The sequence below is a fragment of the Pygocentrus nattereri genome, chromosome 25 (genome assembly GCF_015220715.1).
Source record: "Pygocentrus nattereri isolate fPygNat1 chromosome 25, fPygNat1.pri, whole genome shotgun sequence".
Taxonomy (NCBI): Eukaryota; Metazoa; Chordata; class Actinopteri; order Characiformes; family Serrasalmidae; genus Pygocentrus; species Pygocentrus nattereri.
This window is the reverse complement of record NC_051235.1, coordinates 21,410,997-21,437,145: the sequence shown is the minus strand read 5'-3', so window position 1 is coordinate 21,437,145 and position 26,149 is coordinate 21,410,997. Positions and strand designations below refer to the sequence as shown.

General features: G+C 40.3%; 2 protein-coding genes across 2 annotated transcripts in view; both read left to right on the top strand.

Moving 5' to 3' along the window:
* Window positions 1-3,019: 3,019 nt before the first annotated feature.
* Window positions 3,020-7,883, top strand: LOC108430825 (relaxin-3 receptor 1). Its single transcript, XM_037534396.1, has 2 exons — window positions 3,020-3,044; window positions 3,975-7,883. The coding sequence occupies exon 2, from the start codon at window positions 4,185-4,187 to the stop codon at window positions 5,205-5,207; it is 1,023 nt and encodes a 340-aa protein (XP_037390293.1). The 5' UTR covers window positions 3,020-3,044; window positions 3,975-4,184; the 3' UTR covers window positions 5,208-7,883.
* Window positions 7,884-17,827: 9,944 nt separating this feature from the next.
* Window positions 17,828-26,149, top strand: part of uacab (uveal autoantigen with coiled-coil domains and ankyrin repeats b) — a 76,756-nt gene continuing 68,434 nt past the window's right edge. The window contains exon 1 of the mRNA XM_017703564.2: window positions 17,828-18,106. Coding sequence (XP_017559053.1) covers window positions 18,059-18,106 — 48 coding nt within the window. The 5' untranslated portion in view covers window positions 17,828-18,058. The remainder of the gene's footprint in view (window positions 18,107-26,149) is intronic.

Below are 26,149 nucleotides of genomic sequence, written 5' to 3'. Positions count from 1 at the left end.
ATGCAAATACTGTGCTACAAGTGGACTTGGTGTCGAAGTCGAATCTTATTTTATTATTTTCCATTTCACATAAGCTGACATCTGCGCTCACTGCCTTAAAATTCACTTACTTTGTCTGTGGCATGTCCTATGAGAGAAAACGACTTTTTAAGGAGATGTGGAAGAAATATTGTACAGTAGAACAATGTCGGTTTGTATAAAGTACTAAGGAAAAAAAATATTTATTACATGCATTGGAAAAAATTGTTTACTTAATGAATGTTACCTGTTTATTTAGAGATGTTTAGATGTAATAAATGCATTGAGTTAACTTTGAAAGCCTTTTTACTTCTTTATTTCAGTGGAACACGTTTAGTTTCAGTGAATCGCTCATAACTGCCTAATCCTGAAGCTGCTCAAATTCAACATGAATCTCTAACTGAAACATGTCTTCATCAAAACTGAGCAGATTGTTTTAAAAGCAGGAAAAAACAAGTACTTTGTCTTTAAAATGGTAGGATATGATGACCCATGCTTAATATGACCAGAAGCATGAAATATCCAGGGACAAAGGGTCCATTTTGATTTCAAGTTGACTTTAAAGCACTTTAGAGAGAAAACTTATTTTACATTTGAACGGTTAGTGATGTATAAAACACTCAGGTAACATCAAGATATAAGGGACCCTTTTAATAGCCTCTTGTTTATGATACTGATACTTAGCCAGTGGCATAACCACTGGAGGGACAACAGGGCCTTTGGCCCACACCAACTAAAATCTTTATTCGGTCACTCATATAGATCCTGACACATTATGCTCCCATGACTCAAAGAAAGCTCCAACATACCTCACCAGTTAGCTTCCATCAACACTACACGGACCTTCCTGATGCCTAATTATCATATTCTTATTCCAAATGTACCACTTCCATAGTAACTGTTTCCAAACAGATCCTTCACAACTTGATATCCTGATCATTTATAATTTTAGAATCTTAACTGTGTAATCTAACAGAGTGGTTCTCAGACCGGTCCTCAGGACCCTGAGACAGTCCAGACTTGTGCTTTATCTCTATTTATTGCTAGAAACAACTTATTTTTTAGATAAAACAACAGGGATTAAATAAGCAAGTTACTCTGTGGTTTCTATTCTCATATCATTTTCAATTGGGGTTCTTATTTATTTTTCTACACTGGGGCCCATAAGATCCTAGTTATGCCACTGGGCTTGACTTTATCATTGAAATACTGAACAACTAAATGGGCTTTATAACATGCATGCCCCATTTTACCATGGAATACAATGTTCCGCATGATCTGGTGGCTCATAAATACCTGAATCCACTCTACAAACAGACAGGCAGGGAAGCAGAACAGTCTGAGACGAAAGCAGACATGTTCAACAGAAGACAGATTTCCTCCTTGAAAGGTCTGCCTGCACCAGCAGATGGCAGTAAATGCTCAACATCATGGACTTGTTAGATCCAAATGAATACAGAGATGTCTTTTCTTTTTTTTAACCAAGTGCATATTTTTGTAACATAAATATTCCGTCTATGTCAAACTGAATGCTCGAATAATTCTTAATTAGATCCCGTTCTGTTTCATTCAGGCCAGATGTTCTCTCCAGTTTCTGGTTCTGGATTTAGTAATCATTGGTAGTGATGAGTTGTCTTCAGTTACATCAACAGCTCAGTTAAACACCAGTGATTATCCAGGAAATGAAAGGTTTCAAGGTCCAGAACTGAAGTCTTGAGATTTAGACCGGGAGTGTTTAGCTCTGATCCTGGGGGTCGGTGTCCAGAATCACATTTTCTACTCAAACACACCTGCCAAACCTGGAAATTAGCACTTGAGTTGAATAAAATGCATTTGAGCAGAAAAAAAACACCAAACTGTGCTTCACGCTGGAGCTCAGGGGTGGCAAACTGCAGCCCTGGTGGTCCAGTCTCCAGCAAAGTTGATTTACCTGCTCTTAACACTCTGACTAAACCTGGCAATTACCTGCAGAGCTGAATTAGTTGTGTCTGTCCTAAAGCTACACAGTATTGTGCAACAGTCTTATACTTGGAAGTGATGTTTAAAAAGCTAATTTATTCTGGGTTGGAACACTTTTCTGTTTAGTGAAAGACTATCGTTAAAACAAATACACAGAAAATGTCCTGACTTTTTGGAAGACAGTGTTCCCATTTAACCATTAGCAAACTGCTCCTTGCGGAAGCCCAGTATTATTTGTAGTAATCATCCAGTGCCTCATTTGGCTAATCAGTGCTTGATCAATTTAACTCAGGTGTGCTGGAGATGGCATTTAATAAGTCTATGCGACTGTGAGGGAGGTCGAGGGGAAGCTTGGAACCGACTCAAAAGGTATGACCTATGAGTAAGTTTGTATACCATTTATGCTTAACTATATTCATTCATGTTAAAAGGTGTTTTTACAAGCAAAGCCAAACACACAATCCAGATAAACAGCTTCAAACTGTTCACCTAGGAGCCTAAAACCAGGCTGTACACACTTGCAGTGCAAACCCCTTCTTAAAGTTATCACATTTTCCAGAATACACATTATATTTATTTATATTTAAATGTCATTCATTTATTTATTTATGTAAACTCCTGTGCCCTCATGCTAAATATTCAACACCAGAATAGCTCTTACTCTGCTGCAGGTAGTTGCAGTCTCTCAGCATTTTGGATAAAGGACTGATTTTTAACCTTCACCTCTGACAGGAAATTTGCTGGATGATGTCTTGAATACATTCAACACCATGACACTTTATCCCCCAGAGCTCCAGAGCAACTGAATACAAACCTGCTTGAAAGAATCACTGAATTTAAAGCGTGACCTCCAATAACATACCACGGCCATACCATAGAGACAGAGAGAGAGAGAGGAGAGAGACAGACAGACATGCCTACAGAGATGTGTGTGTTTGTGTGTGTGTGTGTGTGTGTGTGAGAGAGAGAGAGAGAAGAGAGAGAGACGGATATGCCTACACAGGTGTGTGTGTGTGTGTGAGAGAGAGAAGAGAGAGAGAGACGGATATGCCTACAGAGGTGTGTGTGTGTGAGAGAGAAGAGAGAGAGACGCATATGCCTACAGAGGTGTGTGTGAGAGAAGAGAGAGAGACGGATATGCCTACAGAGGTGTGTGTGAGAGAAGAGAGAGAGACGGATATATCTACACAGGTGTGTGTGTGTGTGTGTGTGTGTGTGTGTGTGTGTGTGTGTGTGTGTGAGAGAGAGAGAGAGAGAGAGAGAGAGAGAAGAGAGATGGATATGCCTACAGAGGTGTGTGTGTGTGAGAGAGAGAGAGACGGATATGCCTACAGAGGTGTGTGTGTGTGTGTGTGTGTGTGTGAGAGAGAGAGACGGATATGCCTACAGAGGTGTGTGTGTGTGTGTGAGAGAGAGAGAGAGAGAGAGAGAGAGAGAAGAGAGAGAGACGGATATGCCTACAGAGGTGTGTGTGTGTGTGTGTGTGAGAGAGAGAGAGAGAGAGAGAGAGAGAGAGAAGAGAGAGAGACGGATATGCCTACAGAGGTGTGTGTGTGTGTGAGAGAGAGAGAGAGAGAGAGAGAGAGAAGAGAGAGAGACGGATATGCCTACAGAGGTGTGTGTGTGTGTGAGAGAGAGAGAGAGAAGAGAGAGAGACGGATATGCCTACAGAGGTGTGTGTGTGTGTGAGAGAGAGAGAGAGAGAGAGAGAGAGAGAGAGAGAGAGAGAAGAGAGAGAGACGGATATGCCTACAGAGGTGTGTGTGTGTGTGAGAGAGAGAGAGAGAGAGAGAGAGAGAGAGAGAGAAGAGAGAGAGACGGATATGCCTACAGAGGTGTGTGTGTGTGTGTGTGAGAGAGAGAGAGAGAGAGAGAGAGAGAGAGAGAGAGAGAGAGAGAGAGAAGAGAGAGAGACGGATATGCCTACAGAGGTGTGTGTGTGTGTGAGAGAGAGAGAGAGAGAGAGAGAAGAGAGAGAGACGGATATGCCTACAGAGGTGTGTGTGTGTGTGAGAGAGAGAGGCAGAGGTAGAGGTAGAGGTACTGATTGGTCCGGCCCATACAGAACTCACCAATCGCGGCGCTGCTGGAACGGGGCGTTCGGAGCGTCGATTTTGCGCGCTTGATTAAGTGATTTGAGGCGGAGCGCGCGGGACGGAACGGATGGTGCCGCTCGAACGCGGAGAGCTGAGTGGTCTTCTGACGACATGGGGAACTCTGAGGTCACGGCGCCGGTGGATGCGGCGGAGGAGCAGAGCCAGAACGGCGCGCTGAACAGGTCAGCCAGCGGGAACGAGGATCGCTTCAGGAGCCTGGAGGACATCGACGTGTCCGCAGACGGCAGCCCGGCGCTCCGCTTCCTCATCTCGGTCACCTACTCGGTGGTGTGCGCCGTGGGCCTGGTCGGCAACCTGCTGGTGCTGTTCTTCGTGCGCGCGCGCCAGGATCGGAGGACGAACAAAATCAACTTCTTCATCCTGAACCTGGCCTTCACGGACTTCCAGTTCGTGCTGACGCTGCCCTTCTGGGCCGTGGACACGGCGCTGGACTTCAGCTGGCCGTTCGGCGATGCCATGTGCAAGATCGTGCTCTCGGTCACGGTGATGAACATGTACGCGAGCGTCTTCTTCCTCACGGCCATGAGCGTCACGCGCTACCGCTCGGTGGCCTCGGCGCTCACCGAGCGCTCCACGCCGAGCACATGCTCTGCGCGCGGGGTTGGTGCGCTGCTCTGGGCGCTGGCCACCGTGGCCACTACGCCAACGTCCGTTTTCTCCACGGTGACCAACGTGGCCGGCGAGAAGCTCTGCCTTCTACGCTTTCCGGACGGACAGCACTGGCTGGCCGTGTACCACGTGCAGAAGATCCTGGTGGCCTTTGTCGTGCCCATGGCCATCGTGTGCATCAGCTACCTGCTGCTGCTGAGGCTCGTGCGCAGCCGCGGCATGAGGAACAACACGAAGCGCAGGACACAGGTGACCAGGTCCGTGACGCTCGTGGTGCTGTCCTTCTTCCTCTGCTGGATGCCCAACCACGCCGTCACGCTGTGGGGTGTGCTGGTCAAGTTCAACGCCGTGCGCTGGGACCGGACATACTATGTGGTGCACACGTACGTGTTCCCGCTCACCGTGTGCCTCGCGCACGCCAACAGCTGCCTCAACCCGGTCATCTACTGCATGACGCGCAGGGACTTCAGGAAGAAGCTGAAGGAGCTCTGGCTGCGGGACTGAGCGCCAGCGCGAGCGTTCAGCCGAGGGCGCGCGCGCCGATCTTTGTCCCTTTGCGCGTTGAACATGACCGGACTGAGTGCATGAGAGGAAGCAGCGGAGCGTCCGAGTCACAGTCATGAGAGACAGTGCTAAAAAAGTGAGGCCACTCTGTTCTACAATGTGCAATACAGTGATTCTTTCCCTGATCAATGTGGCAGGAATGTATGGGGCAGTGCAAAAGTCAGAGACCGCTCTTCATTTATTTCACTAACAAAACAGTCGTTATAGTACATATATAGCACTTTTAGAAATACAGGACATATATTTAACAGAAAATAACAGCAGTCTTACAACTGAAATGAATATCAGATTCCCACTGTATTTGCCTGTATTACAGCTTCCAGGACACCTGCTTTCACATTTTCAAAGAGCGCTGAGGGATATTTTTACACTCCTCCAAAGTTTAGTATTAGTTTGCTTTTGCTGCTTTTCATCATCAATGTAATCCCAGACACGTTCAGTGATGGTGAAGTCTGTGCTCTGGGGTGGCCCGTTCATTATTCTGGGAACACCAGCAGCTTCTCGCTTTGATTTTGCCAGTCCCATAGTCGTCTCACGGTGTAAGGATGGAGAGAAACATCTGTGAATTTTTCAGATCTGAAGCAAGAGTGAAGCTTGATCTCTCTCTCAAAGATGAAAGCTTTAAGTGCTGTTTGTCTGAAGGGGGCAGTTGTCTGGTGGTCTACCAGGTTGTTAGGAGTTGTTTTGAAATCTTTTAATAATGTTTTGAATCCTAGAGCTTTAGAAACTTAATGGCTGTCCTGACTGGATATTAAATAAATGAAAGGCGGTTCATGTATACAGACTGTCCATCTGTGGCTATGCACAATTCGGCAGTCTGCCCTCTGCTGTGTCCATTGATGGAATTCTCAGCACACTGACATGGTTATTGGGTGCTGTACTGGTACAAGTGTATCAGACACAACAGCGTTATTGAGGTTTTTAAACATTTACACTTTATTAAACACATCTATCATGTAGCTCCTCTTTTCCCATGAATAATTAACAAATTAGTCATCCTCTAGTCCTTTAGATTCTCACCATAAGACTATTACTGGTGGAATATGTTTATTTGGTTGACAGTTCTCAACGTAGCAGTGACACTGAGGCCTGTAAAACATCAGAAACACAGCTGTGCCTGATACACTTGCACCAGCGCATCAGTGGTGGTCCCATTGATAAATGAGGTAAATGCTGATAAATACTGCAGCAATAGATGAAATACAGACAGTAACGGTAAACCTACACAGTTCATTTATATGGTGTGCAAAAATGGTCAATGACCGTAGGTACGAGGTAGATGTATGTAATGAATTGGCAACTCGATATGTATGTATGTATGTATGTATGTATTTATTTATTTATTTATTAATTAATCACATCTACTTTGTACATGCAGTCATAAAGAGACTGAAGTGCAACAATGTGGGCACACCTGATCAAAAGACATTGTTTTGTTGTATTTCTAAATGTAAATATGTTCTCTATGGAGAACACACTTCTCTGCAAATATAAATCAATTAATTAATGCTAAAAAAAAGCATACCTGTGCCCTGTGCATTATGCCAATTTAAAATATATTTGTTCCACTATGTTAAACTTAAAAAAAAATGATTTAAAAATATTTTAGAAATCAACATTTACAGGAGTTTCTGTTCTCTGCAGATAATGTCTTAACTTATTTTCACTTGGAAAAGCAACAAAACATAATTTGATGGAGGGTTTTTTTTGCATACGAGTATATATTTAAACAGAACATTCTGCAAAGTGGTCAGAGAAATAGATGTGATACATATAAATGACAGAGTTACTGGTTGGCACAGCTCAGTTCGCTAGGCACCATTGTCCATCGCTCCTGTCTGTGGCTTATTGTGAAGTCTCTTACTACTGCTGCTGAACTGTACAACCGAAAAAGATGCTATTTATCCTCACCTCACTGTCTAGTGTGAGATACACCAGGCCTAACAGCCACTCAAGATACCATAGATACAGTAACTCAAGCTTGTGTTGTCAAAACTGTGCAGTAACAGCTCAAAGCGGGGAAAATGGCTGCACTGAATGGCAAGCGCATTCGTCTTGCATCTAATGTCATGGTGTAGACATTGATGCAGCAAAGAGGGTCATCCAGGACCATAGAACAGCACAGGAGAAGGCACATATTGGACACACATACAAACTAAACCTGGTTATTGACTGAATCAGGTGTGTGTGAGCGGTGAAGTTGTTCAACTTTGCTGAACTCCTGAATCGTGGAAGGAAATATTGAAGTCTGCATCAGACTGGTCGGAGGAGGAATATGTCTCTTTTTGTGTGCATTTTTCCTTTTCTCTGAAGGGAAAACTAGCATTTTGTGTCATATGAAAACCATGTAACTCAATTTTTTGTTAAATTTTTTCCATCATTTTAAAAACTTGCTGCCCTTTACATTATCTGAACATTTCACAAATGGACCAGTAGTAATAGTCCTAAACTGAAATGTCACATTAACATATGTTCTGTTTAAGGGTAATCCCACAGATTTAGCAAAATTTCTGCATAATGCAATTATTGAGAGGTAAACAGAGTCATTCAGAGTGGTTTGATGTGAAATGGTTCGTTATACAGAGAAACTTACCAACGTGGTGATAGGAACCAAGGACATGTATGAGGATAGTGAGACAGTGGTGAGGTGTGCAGTTGGAGTGACAAATGGTTTCAAGGTGAAGGTAGGGTTACATCAGGGATCAGCTTTGAGCCCCTTCTTGTTTGCAATGGTGATGGACAGGTTGACAGATGAGGTCTGGCAGGAGGCTTCATGGACCATGATGTTTGCAGATGACATTGTAATCTGTGGTGAGAGTAGAGAGCAGGTAGAAGAGAATCTGGAGAGGTGGAGGTTTGCACTGGAGAGGAGAGGATGGAAGGTCAGTAGAGAAAAGACGGAATACATGTGTGTGAATGAGAGGGAGGCAGGTGGAAAGGTGAAGATGCAAGGAGTAGAGGTCGTAAAGGTGGATGACTTCAAATATCTTGGGTCAACCATCCAGAGCAATGGACAGTGCAAAAAAGAGGTGAAGAAGAGGGTGCAGGCAGGATGGAGTGGGTGGAGACGGATGTCAGGGCTGATGTGTGACAGAAGGATAGTAGCAAGACTGAAAGGGAAGGTTTACAAGACCGTAGTGCCTCCTGCTGTGATGTATGGTTTGGAGACTGTGGCTCTGTCTAAAAGACAGGAGGCTGAGCTGGAGATGGCGGAGATGAAGATGCTGAGATTTTTTGTTGGGAGTGACAAGGATGGACAAGATTAGAAATGAGCAGATCAGAGGGACAGTGAAGGTGGAGCAATTTGGAGAAAAAGCCAGAGAGGCCAGGTTGAGATGGTTTGGACATGTGTTGAGGAGGAATAGTGGATATATTGGTCAAAGAATGTTGGAGATGGAGCTGACGGGCAGAAGGAGAAGAGGTAGACCTCAGAGAAGGTTTATGGATGTGGTGAAGGTGGACATGGAGATGGTTGGTGTGAAAGTAAAGGAGGCAATGGATAGGGCAAGATGGAGGCAGATGATCCACTGTGGCGACCCCTAAAGGGAGCAGCCGAAAGAAGAAGAAGAGGTGGTGATAGGAACCAGGCAATATGACATTGACATTTTATTTGCTATCCTAAATGACCAGTGAATCAACATGTGTCTTTTGAGCTTTTATACGCAATGTTGATGATGGTAAAGTAGAAGAAAAAAACATTTTTCTTTGGGTACTATTTTACCTGGCAATGCCTTGCATGTACCTCTCCACCATTAATGCATTCAGAAAATATATGAGCCTCTCCAACAAGAAACCAAATATTAACCATGCCACTGTTTTTTTAGATTTCCAGTTGTTTGGTCTATTTTATTTTGCACAAGCTTTTACAAACTGTGCTTTATTTACATTTTAGTGACCTCTTTATTTTGAATACAGGGCATCAAACAATGCCAGACCATGCTTATACCATTTTTACAAAAAATGTCATATATTTTACAAAAACATTATCACAGAATGACGTTCCTGACATTGCATAGCTTTTAGAGGCATTATATTCTTCAGATGTCTGGTTCCTATCACCACCATTGTGATCAGTTCTGACTGAAATCTCTGTAAAACGGCACAGTTCACGTCAGACTACTTGGAGTGACTGTTTACACCATTTAAAGATGCAGAAATGTTCAATTCCCCTTTAAGAATGCATTTTCCTTGGCCCTGTATATTCACCATTTTGAGATATGAGGTTTTGTTATGACCACATTGATCTCCCCTGTCGATTTCCACCTTTGTGTTGTCCTCTCCCAGACTGTCAGCTCTGTTTCATTCTCAGATCTCTTCAGACATTGATAGAGACCCCCTACAGATACACAGCCTGAACTTAGCGAGAGCTGTCCTCAGAGAGGGCGTCTAGCAGCACCAGGCAGAAACGCAGCTCATTTCATTCTGGCAAGACCTCAGCTTTCAGCATTACAGCATCCCGAGGTGTTTCAGTCAAGCCCCCTCAGTGCCGCCGGTGTCGACTTAATTGCAAGTTCATCACTGAAAGAGGTGCTGAGTGTTCAGTGGCTTAAATCTCTCACAATAAGACGTAATCATGTTTTGAGTGCATTTTGGCACAGAGCTCCAGTTAAGCCCATCTGGTGAGGCTCTAAGTCACACACAGCTGCTGTTAAGGGCTAGCTCACATAGAAAGCCTTGCCTGTGGTTATTTTCACACTAAACCAAGTGGATAGCAGCCCTTGCAAAAAATCATTAGAATCAACACATTTATTAGACATCTGTAATGTCAGTAGCAGAGCCAGTTGTGAAAGTGGTTAAAGGGAAGAATGACGATGAGGCCGTAGGGTTCAGCAGGTTAACTGTAGAACAAAAACACTTCCATCTTCTTGTGTAATACATCAACGTAATAAAGAACCACTGAAATGGAAACAATAGTATAATCACAAGAATAATTAATCTCATATTAAAGAGGAGTTCCACTGATATTTTGAGATTTACACATCATTACATGGTTAAGATATCAACAAAACTCATTTAGAGTGGTTTGATGTGAAATGCTCTATTCTAGGGAAACTTGCCCAGTCAGAATTATTCACAGTGGTGGTGAATGGAACCAAACGTCTGAAGTTTATAATACCTATAAAAGTGACCTCACAGAAAACTGTTGAAATCCTTACAAATATGTTGGCTGAAGCCTAAGACACAGTTTTACCATCATTTTGAAATTTGAAAAATGAAAGTTTTTTTTGGCATAAAAAATTTAAAATACATAACTTTTATTAACATTACTTCCAAAAATCTGAAACACATGTAGATTTAGTGTTTGTTTTGGATATTGAATAAATACATCTATGTTTGTGTTGTGGGCATTGCAGCCTATCAACTTCTGAATCTTTCCCAAATGAACCATTTCTCATCAAAACACTCTTTATGGCTGTTTACATCTCACCAACTGACTTGTGCAGTAATTTAAAAAAATCGGTGGAATTTCCCTTTTGATATTATCACAATGTTGTCAAGACTCTTCATATCATTCAAATGTAATGCATAGGTTACTCAGCTGTGTCTGCTTTAATAAATACTGTATAATGTCATGTCTGAGTAATCAGCTTTACTCATACATTACTTTGGTGATTATGTCATGATGTCCACTGCTTGGTCAGATGTTTTTTTTTTTTTTTTTTTTTTTGATGTGAAGCGATGTGCCCTTCGGTTTAATAACCGTGCATGAATGCTTGTTCGTGTTTCATATAAAATGGCCTTGCTCGTGTACATGCATTGATATTTTTTGACTTTCTTCATTAATCTCTGCTTTCTATAAGTACATATAGACAATACTATCTGCAGGATTTCCTTTGAAGACTTCATCCTATTACTCAGTGGAACTGCGTGTTTGGAGCTGATGTCTATGTCCTTACCAGTTCTCTCAAGTCCACCTACTTCCATTAAGGAGTCTGCTCTAGATAAGTGTACGTCAGCACTGACCATGAAATTGAATCGCTGCCGTCACCTTCATTTTCCTCAGGGACCCCTCAGTTTGCCCTTTGATGCCATGAGATGGATCTAAGTGGGCTTTACTTTTGGAGTTTAGAGGTTTGATATATCATTTCACCTCAGGGATGAGTCTTCATACTTTCTTAATGATAAACCATGCATAAGCTCATAATTAATAACTACCTAAAATAGATGTCTTCTAGTTAATTTGTTGCAATGTGATGCAGTGTGACTGTGCATCAATTATAAGGCCAGAGCTATCAAATATTTACCTCAGTGCTAGCTATGCCTTGGCCAGCTGTGAAGACATGCTTATTCCTGTCTGACAAGGATGAATACTAATTTGATGGTGTTCTTCAAAAGCTTCCCTAAGAGAGTGAATAATTGAAAAAGTTTCTCCTCAAGCTAAATAATTGAGATGGAAGTCTATACTCAGCCTTTTGATTTTGTGAAAATGGCTTATGACCTTGCACTGCTTCATGTAGAACTAGAGTTATTTGTTTAATATTCACCAACACTTGATCGTTTTGTTATCATACCTAAGAAGTGTCATATTTCATTAGATGCACTCTTAAAAACAAAGGTGCCAAAAATGGGTATGTTGCAGTGATGCCATAGAACAGGGCCCAGCTACGATCCTGGTGATCTAGCACCCTACAGAGTGTAGTTCGAGCTCTAATCTAGCACATCTAATTCAGTTCATCAAGGCCTTCATCTTGATATATAGATTCTCAAAGCATTTAAAACAGCTGTAACCCTCTAGGACCACTGAATTTTCTACATACTTAAAAAAGGTTGTTAAAGGGTTCTTTAGTAAAGATAATGTTCTAGGTAGAACCATGAACACCCAAATAACCCTTTGCATTATTAAAGGTTTCTTCAGATTAATGGAGAATGTGCTGTAAATGGTTCTGTTATTGTTTAAGCTTGACATCAATAGAATAACAATAACAATAATGATAGAAGAACCCCCTTTTGATGCTATATAAATCCCTTTTCAAAATGGTTCTATATAGAACCATCTACAGCAGATTCTCCATCAATCGGAAAAACTTTCATGATGCAAAAACCCCTTCAATCATGTAAAAAGTTATTTGAGTGTTCATGGTTCTATATAGAACCAATGTCTTTACTAAAGAACCCTTGAAGAACAAGTGTAAGTCTTACTTATAACTGGCAGCTCCAGCTATTTGCAAAACATTTCAGATGAACATTAGATTCTGTCATGTAACTGTTCTTATCTGTGACACTGTGGTAAAATTTAGGACCACCTCAAAGTAGACTTAGGAGGATAGAACCTGGAAATATTTATGATCTTTCACAATGTCATGAAGGGAACACTCACACTGAAATAAACGGAAAAGCTGTCAATGGGGTGATACTTAAAGGGTTCACATTTTTCTTGCATTTATTAATATTTTCCTGAAGTCCACTCATAAGGTACGTACATATTTGTGTCATAGTAGTCATTAATAGTAGTAGTAATAGTAATAGTAGTAATCCTAAATCATTTATTGCAGTTACTAAATCATCTATAGCAGATACTAAATCATGTATAATAGTTTCTGAAACATTTATACCAGTTCCTGAATAATTTATAGCAGTTTCCAAATTATTTATTGCAGTTACTGAATCATTTATAGCAGTTTCCAAATCACTTATTGCAGTTACTGAATCATTTATAGCAGTTTCCAAATCACTTATTGCAGTTACTGCTATATAGTAATTGCTATATAGTAACTGCTACAACTTGTAGCAGTTACTAAATCATTAATAGCAGCCACTGAAGCATTTATAGCAATTAATCTAACAATTTAAAAATAGTAATTTGTAGTTACTGAATCATTTACAGTAGTCACTGAATCATTTATAGCAGTTTCTTGATTTTTTTGTAGCAGTTACTGAATCATTTATTTCAGTTACATTCATAGCAGCTACTAAATTTATAATAGTTACTGAATCATTTATAGTAATTAAGACATCACTGAATAATAAACCTGCAGTTTAAGGTGTTAATAAGACAATTTTCCAAGCCCTCTCTTTATTTCTTATAAGTAAACAGACTGTTTTTTGTTACTGTGCATTTAAGGCTGATACAAGTAAATGTAAATGACTACCTTAGTATCTTTTGATAATGAGGCATGGGGAAGGTCACTAGCTGGTCACAGAGGAGTCCTACATTAAGAGGGTTATAGGTCCATTATGATAGCTGTCGTTTGTTAGTAACTTTGGAGCTTTGGTTGTCAGGATCATGTTGGGTACCTTTTTAGTTAAGTGCTTTCCATGGAGTTTAAGAACAATTTGTTGAAACGTTATTTGAGGTTTGTTTATTGAATCATTTGAAGAACCCTTCTTTATTTTTATCAGCCTTCTAGATTACACACTGAAACTGCCAGTGTGCGGCTGAATTAGAGCACAGCCAGCAGGGTTGACCTAAGGGTTTGTGACAGGATAATCAAATTCTTTCTTGCTCATCACACCAGCCCAGGACCAGACATCAAACAAATCCATGGCAACCATTATTTCTATGGCAACCATGAAAACCACTCAAGAATAAAGTAGTTTACCAGAAACCTTACGATTTAATTTTAGATACTGAGAACAGGGACTCATTGGGATGATGTCATAGTATACTCTTTACCTATGGCTATGAAGTGAGCAGCCTTTATGAATTATGACTGAGTGCCAACATTTTTGGAACCCTTGGTAGATATGGATTAAATACATCACAAAACTAGATGTCTTTGTAGTAAGATATGAAAGATCTCACCATTAATTGAAGAAAATAATTATATAAATAAATAAAAACTCTAATTTGTAAATAAATGTATAATTTATAAAGTGATATGCATGTTTAAACTAATGGAAATAACAATAAAACCTCTGGTTTGGATGAAAGTAAACTTATTCAACAGGGCAACTGTAATGAAAGGATGTTTCTTCTCTGAAATCAAGCAGTCTTTAGTTTTTATATGGTGCAGAATACCTATTACTATCCTAACTATCCTAACTATTACTACTACTAAAGCTACTACTATTAATATTAGTAGTATAATAACTTTGTAGGTAGTTTAACCAGAGGAGGGAAGGTCCCCCTTTGTGAGCCTTGGTTCCTCCCAATGTTTCTTCCTCAGCTCTGAGGGAGTTTTTCCTTGCCACTGTCACCCCTGGCTTCCTCACCTGGGGGTTTTACATTTCATGTTAAAGCTTAGCCTTTACTGGAATTCTGTGAAGCTGCTTTGTGACAACATCAGTTGTAAAAAGTGCGATACAAATAAATTTGATTTAATTTGCTAATTGGACAGTGGCATTTTTACTGATTTGGAACTATCTACCAACAGCAAACAATGATATCCTTATATCAATGGTATTTACATTTATATTGGGTGAGCCATACAGTAATACATTTCATACCATCACCTTCTCCACCATTTCAGAGGATAAAAATAATAATAAAAAAAGGCAATATTAAAAAAAAAACTGGTTTAATACTTGGATGTAAATTCTTTACAGTTGGCAGCTGCCCAGGGTCTGCGATGCATCTCCAAGCTTTTGGGCTTGTTCTCTGTTGATGCTCTACTTGGCCTGTAAGAGTTTGTAGTTCCTGCTTGTTTCCATTTTGTATTCTTTCAGTAAGTGAAATTCATGGTCACTGCAGTTCAGGACAGGAGACTGATCTGAATTGACATCAAGAACGTTCTCCTTTTTAACCTTGCAAAACTCCATTGTTGCTTTAGCTGCATGTCTCGGGTCATTGTGTCGCTGCAAGGTAAAGGGCTGCCCAATTAAAAAGCTTCTGTTCACTTATGTTCAGTATGGATCACAAGTGGTTCTTTAATTTCTCCACTTTCTTTCCTCTTTCCATTGTTCTTCATAAACCCATAACCCCTACAGGCCTTTTTATGCACACAGTACTTAACTGTTACATGCCGTTTCTATTCTTGAGGCCTACCAGTGTTTTAAATCTTGTGTTAAACCATTGAAAGTCATGCTGAAGTCATGTACTGTTCTCTTTACATCTGTGCCTACATGTATAGATTTATAAATATACACTATATTGCCAAAAGTATTCGCTCATCTGCCTTCACACGCATATGAACTTGAGTGACATCCTATTCTTAATCCATAGGGTTTAATATAATGTCGGCCCACCCTTTGCAGCTATAACAGCTTCAACTCTTCTGGGAAGGCTTTCCACCAGGTTTAGGAGTGTGTTTATGGGAATTTTGGACCATTCTTTCAGGAGCACATTTACTGATGTAGGACGAGAAGGCCTGGCTCGCAGTCTCCACTCTAATTCATACCAAAGGTGTTCTATCAGGTTGAGGTCAGGACTCTGCAGGCCAGTCAAGTTCTTCCACACCAAACTCACTCATCCACGTCTTTATGGACCTTGCTTTGTGCACTGGTGCGCAGTCATGTTGAAACAGGAAGGGGCCATCCCCAAACTGTTCCCACAAATTTGGGAGCATGAAATGTCCAAAATCTCTTGGTCTGCTGAAACATTAAGAGTTCCTTTCACTGGAACTAAGGGGCCGAGCCCAACTCCTGAAAAACAACCCCACACCATAATCCCTCCTCCACCAAACTTTACACTTGGCACAATGCAGTCAGACAATTACCGTTCTCCTGGCAACCGCCAAACCCAGGCTCTTCCATCAGATTTCCAGACAGAGAAGCATGATTCATCACTCCAGAGAACATGTCTCCACTGCTCTAGAATTCAATGGTGGCGTGTTACACCACTTCATACTTGAGCTAATCTGAAGGCCACATGAAGTTTGGAGGTCTGTAGTGATTGACTCTGCAGAAAGTTGGTGACCTCTGCACACTATGTGCCTCAGCATCCGCTGACTCCCTCTGCAATTTTACGTGGCCGACCACTATGTGGATGAGTTGCTGTCAATTCACTGAGCTCCTTAGAGCGACCCATTCTTTCACTAATGTTTGTAGAAGCAGTCTGCAGGCCTAGGGGCTTGTTCTTATAATTTTTAAATTTTTAAAAATGAAAAAAATGCTCTTTTGCTTTATAAACCCATGTCTGTACCTCTCTGCTGTAACTGGATTAAAAAATACATTTTGAGCTAAAATCATGTCATAAAACTATCATACAACAATGTATCACACATCAAACAGTGTATGTCTTTCATGTACTGACTTTCTGTGAAGGAGATATTAGAAGGATTAAGTTTCTCTATAATTCATTCATGCATTTCACATCAAACCATTCTGAACGGCTTTCTTTATATATTTACAGACAATAATCTGATTATGCAGAAATTTTGAAAATTGGTGGAATTCCCCTTTAGACCCACATTTGGACTACACATGTCCTGAGGGGTATTATGCTTAAAAGCATAACTTTTAAACTAAATTTAATCTGTATGTGGAGAAACCAGTTCTGCTCCCAGGAGGATAGCCTCCTTGGAAAATATGCAAATGAGGCAGTGGCACAAGCCTGGTCACACTGCTGAGATTCCAGCTTCTTTTTGGGAAATTTATTTCCAAAAGTGGAATAGTTTGAAGCGAACCTAAGCTAAGTGGTCTGCTATGCCTCACTGGCCCAGGAGGAAACAATTTAACCCCTCATTTGTTCTCATTGAGGCCAGAAGGGGGCAACAGATCTCTTGACCTGCATATGACAATGATTCATTTACACGGAATTCAAACAAATGTCTACTCATGCCTGGTTGTAGGTAGTTTTACCTTTATAGAAAAGAAAATTAGTATAGTTATACTACATGTGCTTCTACAGGATTCCTATAAAAGTCTTATTGTAAGTTCAGATCATTCCTTTTACCACAGGATAAACATACAACTGTGTTAGTCACAGATTACCATAAAAGAGTAATACAGGATTATTATACTGGGGTGAAATTATGTACAAATAAATACAAAAGTATTATACAACACAATTGAAATCTTCTAGTTTTCTAACATATCACCTTTTAGTAGGAATGGGCAATGTAGCAAAAATATAATATCCTGATACTCTTCAGTGTTTCACATACTACAACATACTAAACCGAGTTAACAGAACTAATGATGTGCTCTTCATAATAAAACACGCAGTCAGTCAGCATTCCTTAAGTACTGATATCTACAGTATGCTATACAGGTGTATTGTTTATCACAATAAAGATAAACGTCATATTAACCACCTCCCTGTTAAATTAGTAGTCTGGTACAGGTCTTTTTATGAGGGTCAGCAATGTCACATGGTGCTTGATGTATGTCATTTCGTGGAAGTAAGTAAATAAATGCATTTTTAAAAATACTAAGTGTAGTCTATCCCTTCAAATAAGATCTGCTACGAGCTCGACTAAAACAATGCCAACTCTTTATGACTTTTATTTGAAAATATACAAATCTACCTGGGTGCTGAGATCAAAGAGCAAAGATTTGGTCAGAAAGTTTTTTTTCCCGCTTCCAGCTGGGGATAAACCGCCATGGCCGAGAACACGTCCTGCTCACTCTCAGGTAAAGATGACGCCACCAAATCTCAGGTTGTTCCCAGTCACACTTCCAAAGCGAACTCTAACCGACGAGGAAGTCCCGCCCATACTGAGAGCTGATTGGATAGGGGTCACTTTTTGCGTGAGGTCTACGGCTCCCATTGGTTGAGATTTCTGTCAGGCTGACAGGTTGGGAAAATACGGTTAAACGCGTCAGGTGAAAATCGCAGTTTCTGGTTTGAGGAGAAAAGTGAGAAGTCTCGTGGTAGATTTCTGCAGCATAAACGCACTTGTTGTTTTCATCTTTTGGTGGGGTAGGCTGCTGTACGAGCTCGGGAGAACTTGTTCAGCCAAAGAGCCACGATGAAGAGCCTGAAGTACCGCCTGAAAAAGCACGAAGTTACTATAACAGTGAGTTAAAGTTGGCTTTGTGAATGTTTCACTCCTCGGACCGTCGTGTGCTGTGGGATGATGTGCTTGGCTGCTGTGTAGAAATTTGTGGGTTCTGGTCAGTAACCACCGCGGTTTCTGTTTTGTACGTGGTTTCCACGGTCCTCACACTTTGGGCACACGAGGCTCTCATGTAGTGAATTCTCCGGCGTGTTCATGTCAAAACATGAGGCAGCTGAAGTAGCTAAACAGGACAATTAAGTTGCCGTTCGCGGTCAGCTTGAACATTTCACAAAACGCCTCGATGTGACGTCCTCCACTGGTGTTATCAACTTTGCCAACTTGGGAATCAGTGGAAAGTTACAGTTCATCAGCTTTTGCGTCCAAAGCAGTTAAATAGCTTTTATGCCTTTTTGTCTGAGTTCATTAAATTGATGCCTGGATTCTTCTTCCTTGAGTTTTCGCATTGAGAATTCAGACTCAAAGGAGTGGACTAGTTCTGTATCTCATGCTGAGTTGGTTATAGCTACTGCTGAACTACATTTGCTTAGTTACATGTACTGACGTGAAGTGTCTAGGGCTTTGTTTTTTTTCTTAGGTTCAAATAGTACTAGTTGTGCTTAAGTATGTTTGTGAGGAAAGGAACCTGCTTTTCGCCTAGTTACACTTTAATCATTCATATTTAGTTCTTTGCTCGTTTTGGGGGGTTAATTTCACACTTCTGTGGGTGACAGCACAGCTTAGGTGTGGGCAGTATAGCTAAATGTTATATCACGATACTTCGAGAAGTTTTTTACGGTAAACAGTGTCATGACATTTATTTTTTTCTGTCATCTGATAAGTTATTACAGACAATAATACTATGAAAAATTCTAAGTTCTTTAATTGTATTCAACATTTTATACACTTCCACCCTAAATCCAATGAAACAGAACTAATTATGCTGTCTTTCTATAAGCATGCAGTTGGTGTTTTTTTAATCCTGTTGATATCCATGATATATTCAGAAAAGCATACTGTGATATATTGTGATTTAGTGTTGTCATGATAAATTGCATATTGTCATATTGCCCAGCTCTACTGTTGCTTCCCCTTCTTGTTTTTACTCCCAGAAAGATAAGACTAGTTCTTATGCTTACAGATGCTGAATGAATTTATTAGTTCTGTTGGCGTCCCAGTACTTGTAGTTTTTGGGCGAGATGTTTTTGTGGGTTTTTGGTAGCTGCTTTGAGTTAACCTGTTTAACTGAAATAGCACAGCTTTTACTGGAGTGTTGTTCAGGCTGCTTCACCCACCCCTGGTCTCAAGGTATCTGCCTTCACGTTGATGAGACCTTTCCTTGCTTACACTTTATCGCATATGATGAAAACTGACCAAATAATTGCTTATATAACAAGCATTAAATCTTGATTGAGAATAAGCATTTCCTATGAACTGACATGTTTCAGTTTACTGTAGGACTTTGCTTAATCCCTATGTGGAGAAACCAGTCGTTCCACTCTCAAGACTATAGTCTACTTGGATAATATGCAAATAGTACGCTGGCACAGGATACTTGCTGAGATTCAGACACAGCTTGTGGTTGCAGATGCCTGCTCTGTGCACCCTTCTACAATTTACATGTGAAAGAAACCCTGCTCTGATCTTTGTGCTGGACCCAGAAGGCCAGCTACTGAAGGGCCTTTTGTATGGGTTTGATTTTGAATGAGGGGAACAAAGCTCTCCTAAGGCATTTGAATTTCTTGCTGTAGTGTGCAGAGTCTAATGCTGTTCTGTCTTCAGCTTATTCTGCTTTCTTCTCAAGATTTTCAATAGCAAATCCAAAATAAATGTTGTGTTTCTGATTTTTAGAACTTGTAGTGATTTTCAGCTGAAAACTAATGTGTTGTCTTTTATCACAATGTTTTCTTCTGCCTGTTCCCAGCATGCCCTCCTTCTTTTGTTTTCATATTCTAGAAAGTGAAACAATTGTCCTATTTAAATCTTTTTAAAAGCACGTGATGTTCAGGATGTATTAAACAGGTTGAGGCTGAAAGACATGAGTGATGGTGGTGCACTGCAAGCACATGAGGTAATTTCTCATACTGAGGACAACTGAGATCAACAGCAAGCAAATTTGATTGTTAGTCATTCTTAGTGTTTTTTTTTTTTTTTTTTTTTTTTTTTTTTATGGTTGCTGAAGTTTGCAGCACTACCATTGACTCTAGCTGACAGACACCCACTGCAAGGCTTGGTGCTTTCAGGTTATAGGCAAATTTGATTGATTTTATTGTGTAGGACATGTTTAAATAGCAGGAGAACCTCCCAGACACTCAGGAGATGAAATTCTGTGGAAAATATTCTATTTTGTTTGAAATCAACTGTGTTGAATTTTTAAATTTCTCAATCCAAGCATTCCACCTGACACCAAAAGAGTATAGACCTGAGAGATTAATCTTTGTACAGGATGATAGTCACATCATATTTACATGATGAAAATGCTTACATGCTTTGCATGATGACTCAACAAAGCCTCTCTAAAAACAGAGCCAGTTATAAGAAACAAAACTTCAGCTGTGTTAAAACCAAATTTTCTCTCCATGAGGGAACAGGAACAAACATTTCTAACTATTTCATCTCCATAAAGTAAATTGCTGCTGTAATGTAATTTGGGCAGTGGTGTTATGTTCTTGCATGTGTATGCATCCAATCACTGCCTCAATATTGGTAAACAGCTTAAGGGGAAAAAAAAAGATGCAAGGAAGATGCCAAAACTGTAGCTAAGCAACATCTGCTTCATTGTATACATACAGTGATAATTAAGATCCCCCAGTTGAACTACAGCTGGCCTGGAAGGAGATTTATACTTAGTAGGTTTATAATTTAATATATACAACCCCAATTCCAATGAAATTGGGACGTTGTGTAAAACATAAATAAAAACAGAATACAATGATTTGCAAATCCTTTTCAACGTATTTTCAATTGAATACACTACAAAAACAAGATATTTAATGTTCAAACGGATAAACTTTAATTTTTTGCAAATATTAATTCATTTTGAATTTGATGCCTGCAACACGTTCCAAAGAAGTTGGGACAGAGGCAGCAAAAGGGAAAGTTGACTGGGAAAGTTGAGGAATGCTCAAAAAACACCTGTTCGGAACATTCCACAGGTGAACAGGTTAATTGGAAACAGGTGAGTGTCATGATTTGGATATAAAGGGAGCATCCCTGAAAGGCTCAGTCGTTCATAAGCAAGGATGAGGCGAGGTTCACCACTTTGTGAACAACTGCATGAGCAAATAGTTCAACAGTTTAAGAACAACGTTTCTCAATGTGCAATTGCAAGGAATTTAGGGATTTCATCATCTACAGTCCATAATATCATCAAACGATTCAAAGAATCTGAAGAAATCTCTGCAAGCAAGCGGCAAGGCAGAAAACCAACATTGAATGCCTGTGACCTTCGATCCCTCAGGCAGCACTGCATTAAATACCGGTATCATTCTGTAACGGATATTACCACATGGGCTCAGGAACACTTCAGGAAACCACTGTCAGTGAACACAGTTTGTCGCTCCATCTACAAGTGCAAGTTAAAACTCTGCCATGCAGAGCGAAAGCCATATATCAACAACACCCAGAAACGCCGCCGGCTTATCTGGACCTGAGCTCATCTGAGATGGACTGACACAGAGTGGAAAAATGTCCTGTGGTCTGATGAATCCACATTTCAAATTGTTTTTGGAAATCATGGACGTCGTGTCCTCCGGGCCAAAGTGGAAAAGGACTGTCCGGATTGTTATCAGCGCAGTTGAAAGTTCAAAAGCCAGCATCTCTGATGGTATGGGGGTGTGTTAGTGCCCATGGCATGGGTAACTTGCACATCTGTGAAGGCACCATTAATGCTGAAAGGTACATACAGGTTTTGGAGCAACATATGCTGCCATCCAAGCAGCGTCTTTTTCAGGGACGTCCTGCTTATTTCAGCAAGACAATGCCAAGCCACATTCTGCACGTGTTACAACAGCGTGCCTTTGTAGTAAAAGAGTGCGGGTACTAGACTGGCCTGCCTGCAGTCCAGATCTGTCTCACATTGAAAATAGGTGGCGCGTTATGAAGCGCAAAATACGACTACGGAGACCCCGGACTGTTGAGCAACTGAAGTTGTACATCAAGCAAGAATGGGAAAGAATTCCACCTACGAAGCTTCAACAATTAGTGTCCTCAGTTCCCAAACGCTTAATGAGTGTTGTTAAAAGGAAAGGTGGTAAACATGCCCCACTTCCAACTTCTTTGGAACGTGTTGCAGGCATCAAATGTAAAATGAGTGAATATTTGTAAAATACAAAGTTTATCCATTTGCACATTAAATATCTTGTCTAGGTTGAAAAGGATTTGCAAATCATCGTATTCTGTTTTTGTTTTACACAGCATTCCAACTTCATTGGAATTGGGATTGCACACAATATAAAATTTTTTAGATTAAGAACTTATGCAGCAAGAGAAAGTGAGCATTATTTGGCCATTCATCTAACAACTTGATCCACGCTAGGGCCTTATTAATGAGTTTGACTCCCTGTAGTCATGGATCCAGCTTCCGTCAGCACTGTACATATATTATCACAGAGGATTGGCTACAGAGTAAACAGCTTTATCCATGCTGCTCTGAGAGATACACACAGGAAAGGAAAGAAAACTGTTGTGGAAATGCTTTAATCAAGCAGACCAAGTAAATCAAATATTAGGTTTAGTTTTCTTTCTTTTAGTTTTGATTTGGTGGTCAAATTAGCTTTATTTATACAGTCGCTTTTGCTGTATTAAGAAGTTAATAGATAGCGAATGTCTTGTGGTGTTCTCTTTTCTCTTACTGAGCGTGTTTACATGCACTTAATAATCCTAGTCCACTGACCACTGAAGAACAGGGTAAAAGGGGGTAACAAAGTATGCAGAGAAACTGATGGGTTACAGTCTGTAATTGTAGAACTACAAAGTGGAGCTGATAAAAATGGGCAATGATAGTAGAAACGTGGAGGTGGTCATAATGTTATGTCTGATCGGTGTAGGTCATGTTTAAATCTCAACACCATGCAGAAATGTCTGAGAATTATAGCAAAACTGATTTTGTGAAAATCAGTTGAGCAGTAAGCAGATTGGCCAGTTTAACTTCGAAAACTCATCATATCTCGATACACATTTGTTTACAAGCAGATTTTGACCACTTCAGCATGGAGGAATCGAAAACATATTGCCATGTCTGCGAACCAAAGGCAATGCTGTATCTATGTATTTGTATCTGTGTGGTGCATTATGTTCATTGTTTATGCCTCAAGCAAGAAAAAGTGGATATTCTGGTCTGCTTGGCTTAAATGACAGGCCTGGAGCTTCATTTCATGGAAAATAATCTCAGTTTATGTTGGTCAGAAAAATCAGTTGGATGGTTTCCACACATCAGCACATCCCATTTCCACACAGTGTAGAATCAGCCATGTGACGCGTATGGAAATGTAACAGATGTTTGGTTAAGTCTTTAAACTGCTGCAGTTAACTGATAGTATGTTATTGGGTGTTTTTATGAATCCTACATTTCCTAGCTAGTCTATACGCTGTTCCACAGCCAGACTAGAATGCACTGTTATTATTGAGAGCCCTATCATTTAACAGTGCACAATGGGAGATGAGCACACACCCACAGCCTTTTCAGAACACAGGTTCTTCATGCTCCATGTCCTCAGTTACTCCCCAAACGTGGGCAGAATTTCACCATGCTTCACTGAGGGCTGACTCAGCTTCCATCGAGCATAGAGTGAAATATGGAATTATGGCAGCATGTGAACCTTCTCCAAGCCTTGTAAATTCTCTGCGTAATGTTTCAGCATTCCATTGTGACATGAGGAAGAGTAGATTTGAGAAGAGTTCAAGCAGATCTGCTCCACAAGCTAATGAGCAGTTCACTTGATATTTGACAGGCATGCTTCAGCCAGATTAGTGGCTCCTCAGTAAAATTTTATCAAGCATATTTCAGAGAGCATCCCAGATGTAGAGACCTTTGAGTGTGCCTGAAGCTTTCATTAATGAATGCTCTTTGCATAGGGAGGCCTAATGTTTGTCACTCTTGCAACTGGAGAAAGCCAGTAATGAGAATATTTATTTATTCATTCATAGCATACTGTTCAGCAGCTAGACTGATTGTAATTTGCTGTGATTGCTCTGTCTGTGTATCTCCAGCCGTTTTCTATGCCTTAGAACCTTTTACACAGGGAGTTTCCTGGGCCTACACTTAACTTGGCCATGGACCAGAGGATTTGATTGATTTATATTAATATAGAATCTTCTAACTGAGAACGGTCACCAACAGTGATCTTCATTCTGATGTAGTTTATAATCTGTCTGGGAAACCGCCTCTTAGTCATTACATAGTGCTTGAAGGGCTGTTAGTGCACAGCAGTGGTTTGTGAACTAATGAAAGAGGATGGCTGAGATTGAATTACTGAGGCTCACAAGGTCATGTTTGCGTTGGAAGCGTTGGCTCTTTTATTTGGCCACAAAGGTATTATCAATGTAGTAATACAGAACAGATTTGCAGATGTCACATGACGTTTACGATCCTGGTGCCGTCCATGTTTTTCCAGAAACCCCAAAGCCTTATCTGATGTAACGTCGTGGTCTGATAATGTCCTAAAATGTACACTGCACCATCAGTGACTTTTATACAGGCATGGTGTCTACCTGCATACCTGCCTAGCGCTTGCAACCAGTGCATTGTCTCTGCATTAATCTGATCTATGCTACATCCAGGAAATGTGGTGTTCATGTAAGATGTTGCATCATGCTACATGTTTCAAAGTTTTGCTCATGTGTGGGAATGAGTCCTGCTTACTTTTCATGAAATAAATTAATAAATTGATCTTTAGTCACTGGGCGCAGGCCTAGACCTATTCATTGAAAGGTTTCTCAGGGAACCAAGTGAGTTATTCCAAAGCATTGTTCCTTTCTGGCACCTTTTATTTTAAAGGTGTTTATGAAAAATGAGAGAATGTTTTATAATCTTAAAATAAGCTACATAGTATTTGTGTAGTAGGAGATATTATCTTGTGATATTTACTCATTCCTCCTTACCTCTGATGAACTGAGAGACACACACTCCACCCAAATCTTGAAAACACTTTGTGCTCAGTAGTTTGTTGGAGGCTGAAGTTGTTTACTGAAAAGACACCTTGTTGTGCTGCGTGGTCATCAGAGGACATGGAATATGGCTTAATGGACCAAACCTTTTATCTCTTCACTCTTTGAGTTTGCTGTTATTAGTAATGTTCTGAAGCTGGGGAAGGTTTACTGTGTTGGCCAGCATGTTAATGGCCGGCAGTGAGCATTGTGTAACTCTCTTAAAGTCCTTTACACAGAGGTGAGAATGAGTTATAAATGAGTTTATTCTTATAGGAGAAGGCGGTTTACCATCTGTTCTGTTGTGTGGGTAGCTTCAAATATATGCAAACAGTTTATATTTGAGTGATTTTATTTGAGCTGATCTGAAAAACAGGCTCCAAAACCAACTTCATTCATCAAAACACCCATAATAGGTGAAGATGATCTCAATTAGGGGTGGGTGATATAACAGTACCATCTTTGACATTTACAGTAATTCTAGAAAGTAAAAAAAGAAAACTGTGACCAACTGCATGTTTCATTAAAAAGCCTAACTAAAAAGACTCACAGCTACAGAGAGCTTGTTAAGGGAAAGCACTGGTGTCATGATTAAAACTGTGCGGTAATGAGTAGCTGATTGGACAAAAGCCAGTTATGGTATTGTTATTTTTTTGTTCCTTCGTTTTTTTTATATAGTTACTTAAGTACAATTTGAAGTCATTAGTTGGACCACAAAAATTGTCATTGAGCTGTCTTCATTTGTCTGATTTTAGGGTGCATTGTGACTGTTCAATAACTTGTCAGTTTTACATTTACAGCATTTAGCAGTTTTAGAAAACAAAAATTGTTTTACATATGTACATATGATATGTTATATCTCCTACCTCTGCTGTTTGGGCTAGGAAATCTCAACATTATTTTGGCTTTAGGAATAGT

Coding starts and splice junctions, on each gene's coding strand:
- LOC108430825 (XM_037534396.1), top strand. CDS start 4,185: ATGGGGAACTCTGAGGTCACGGCGCCGGTGGATGCGGCGGAGGAGCAG.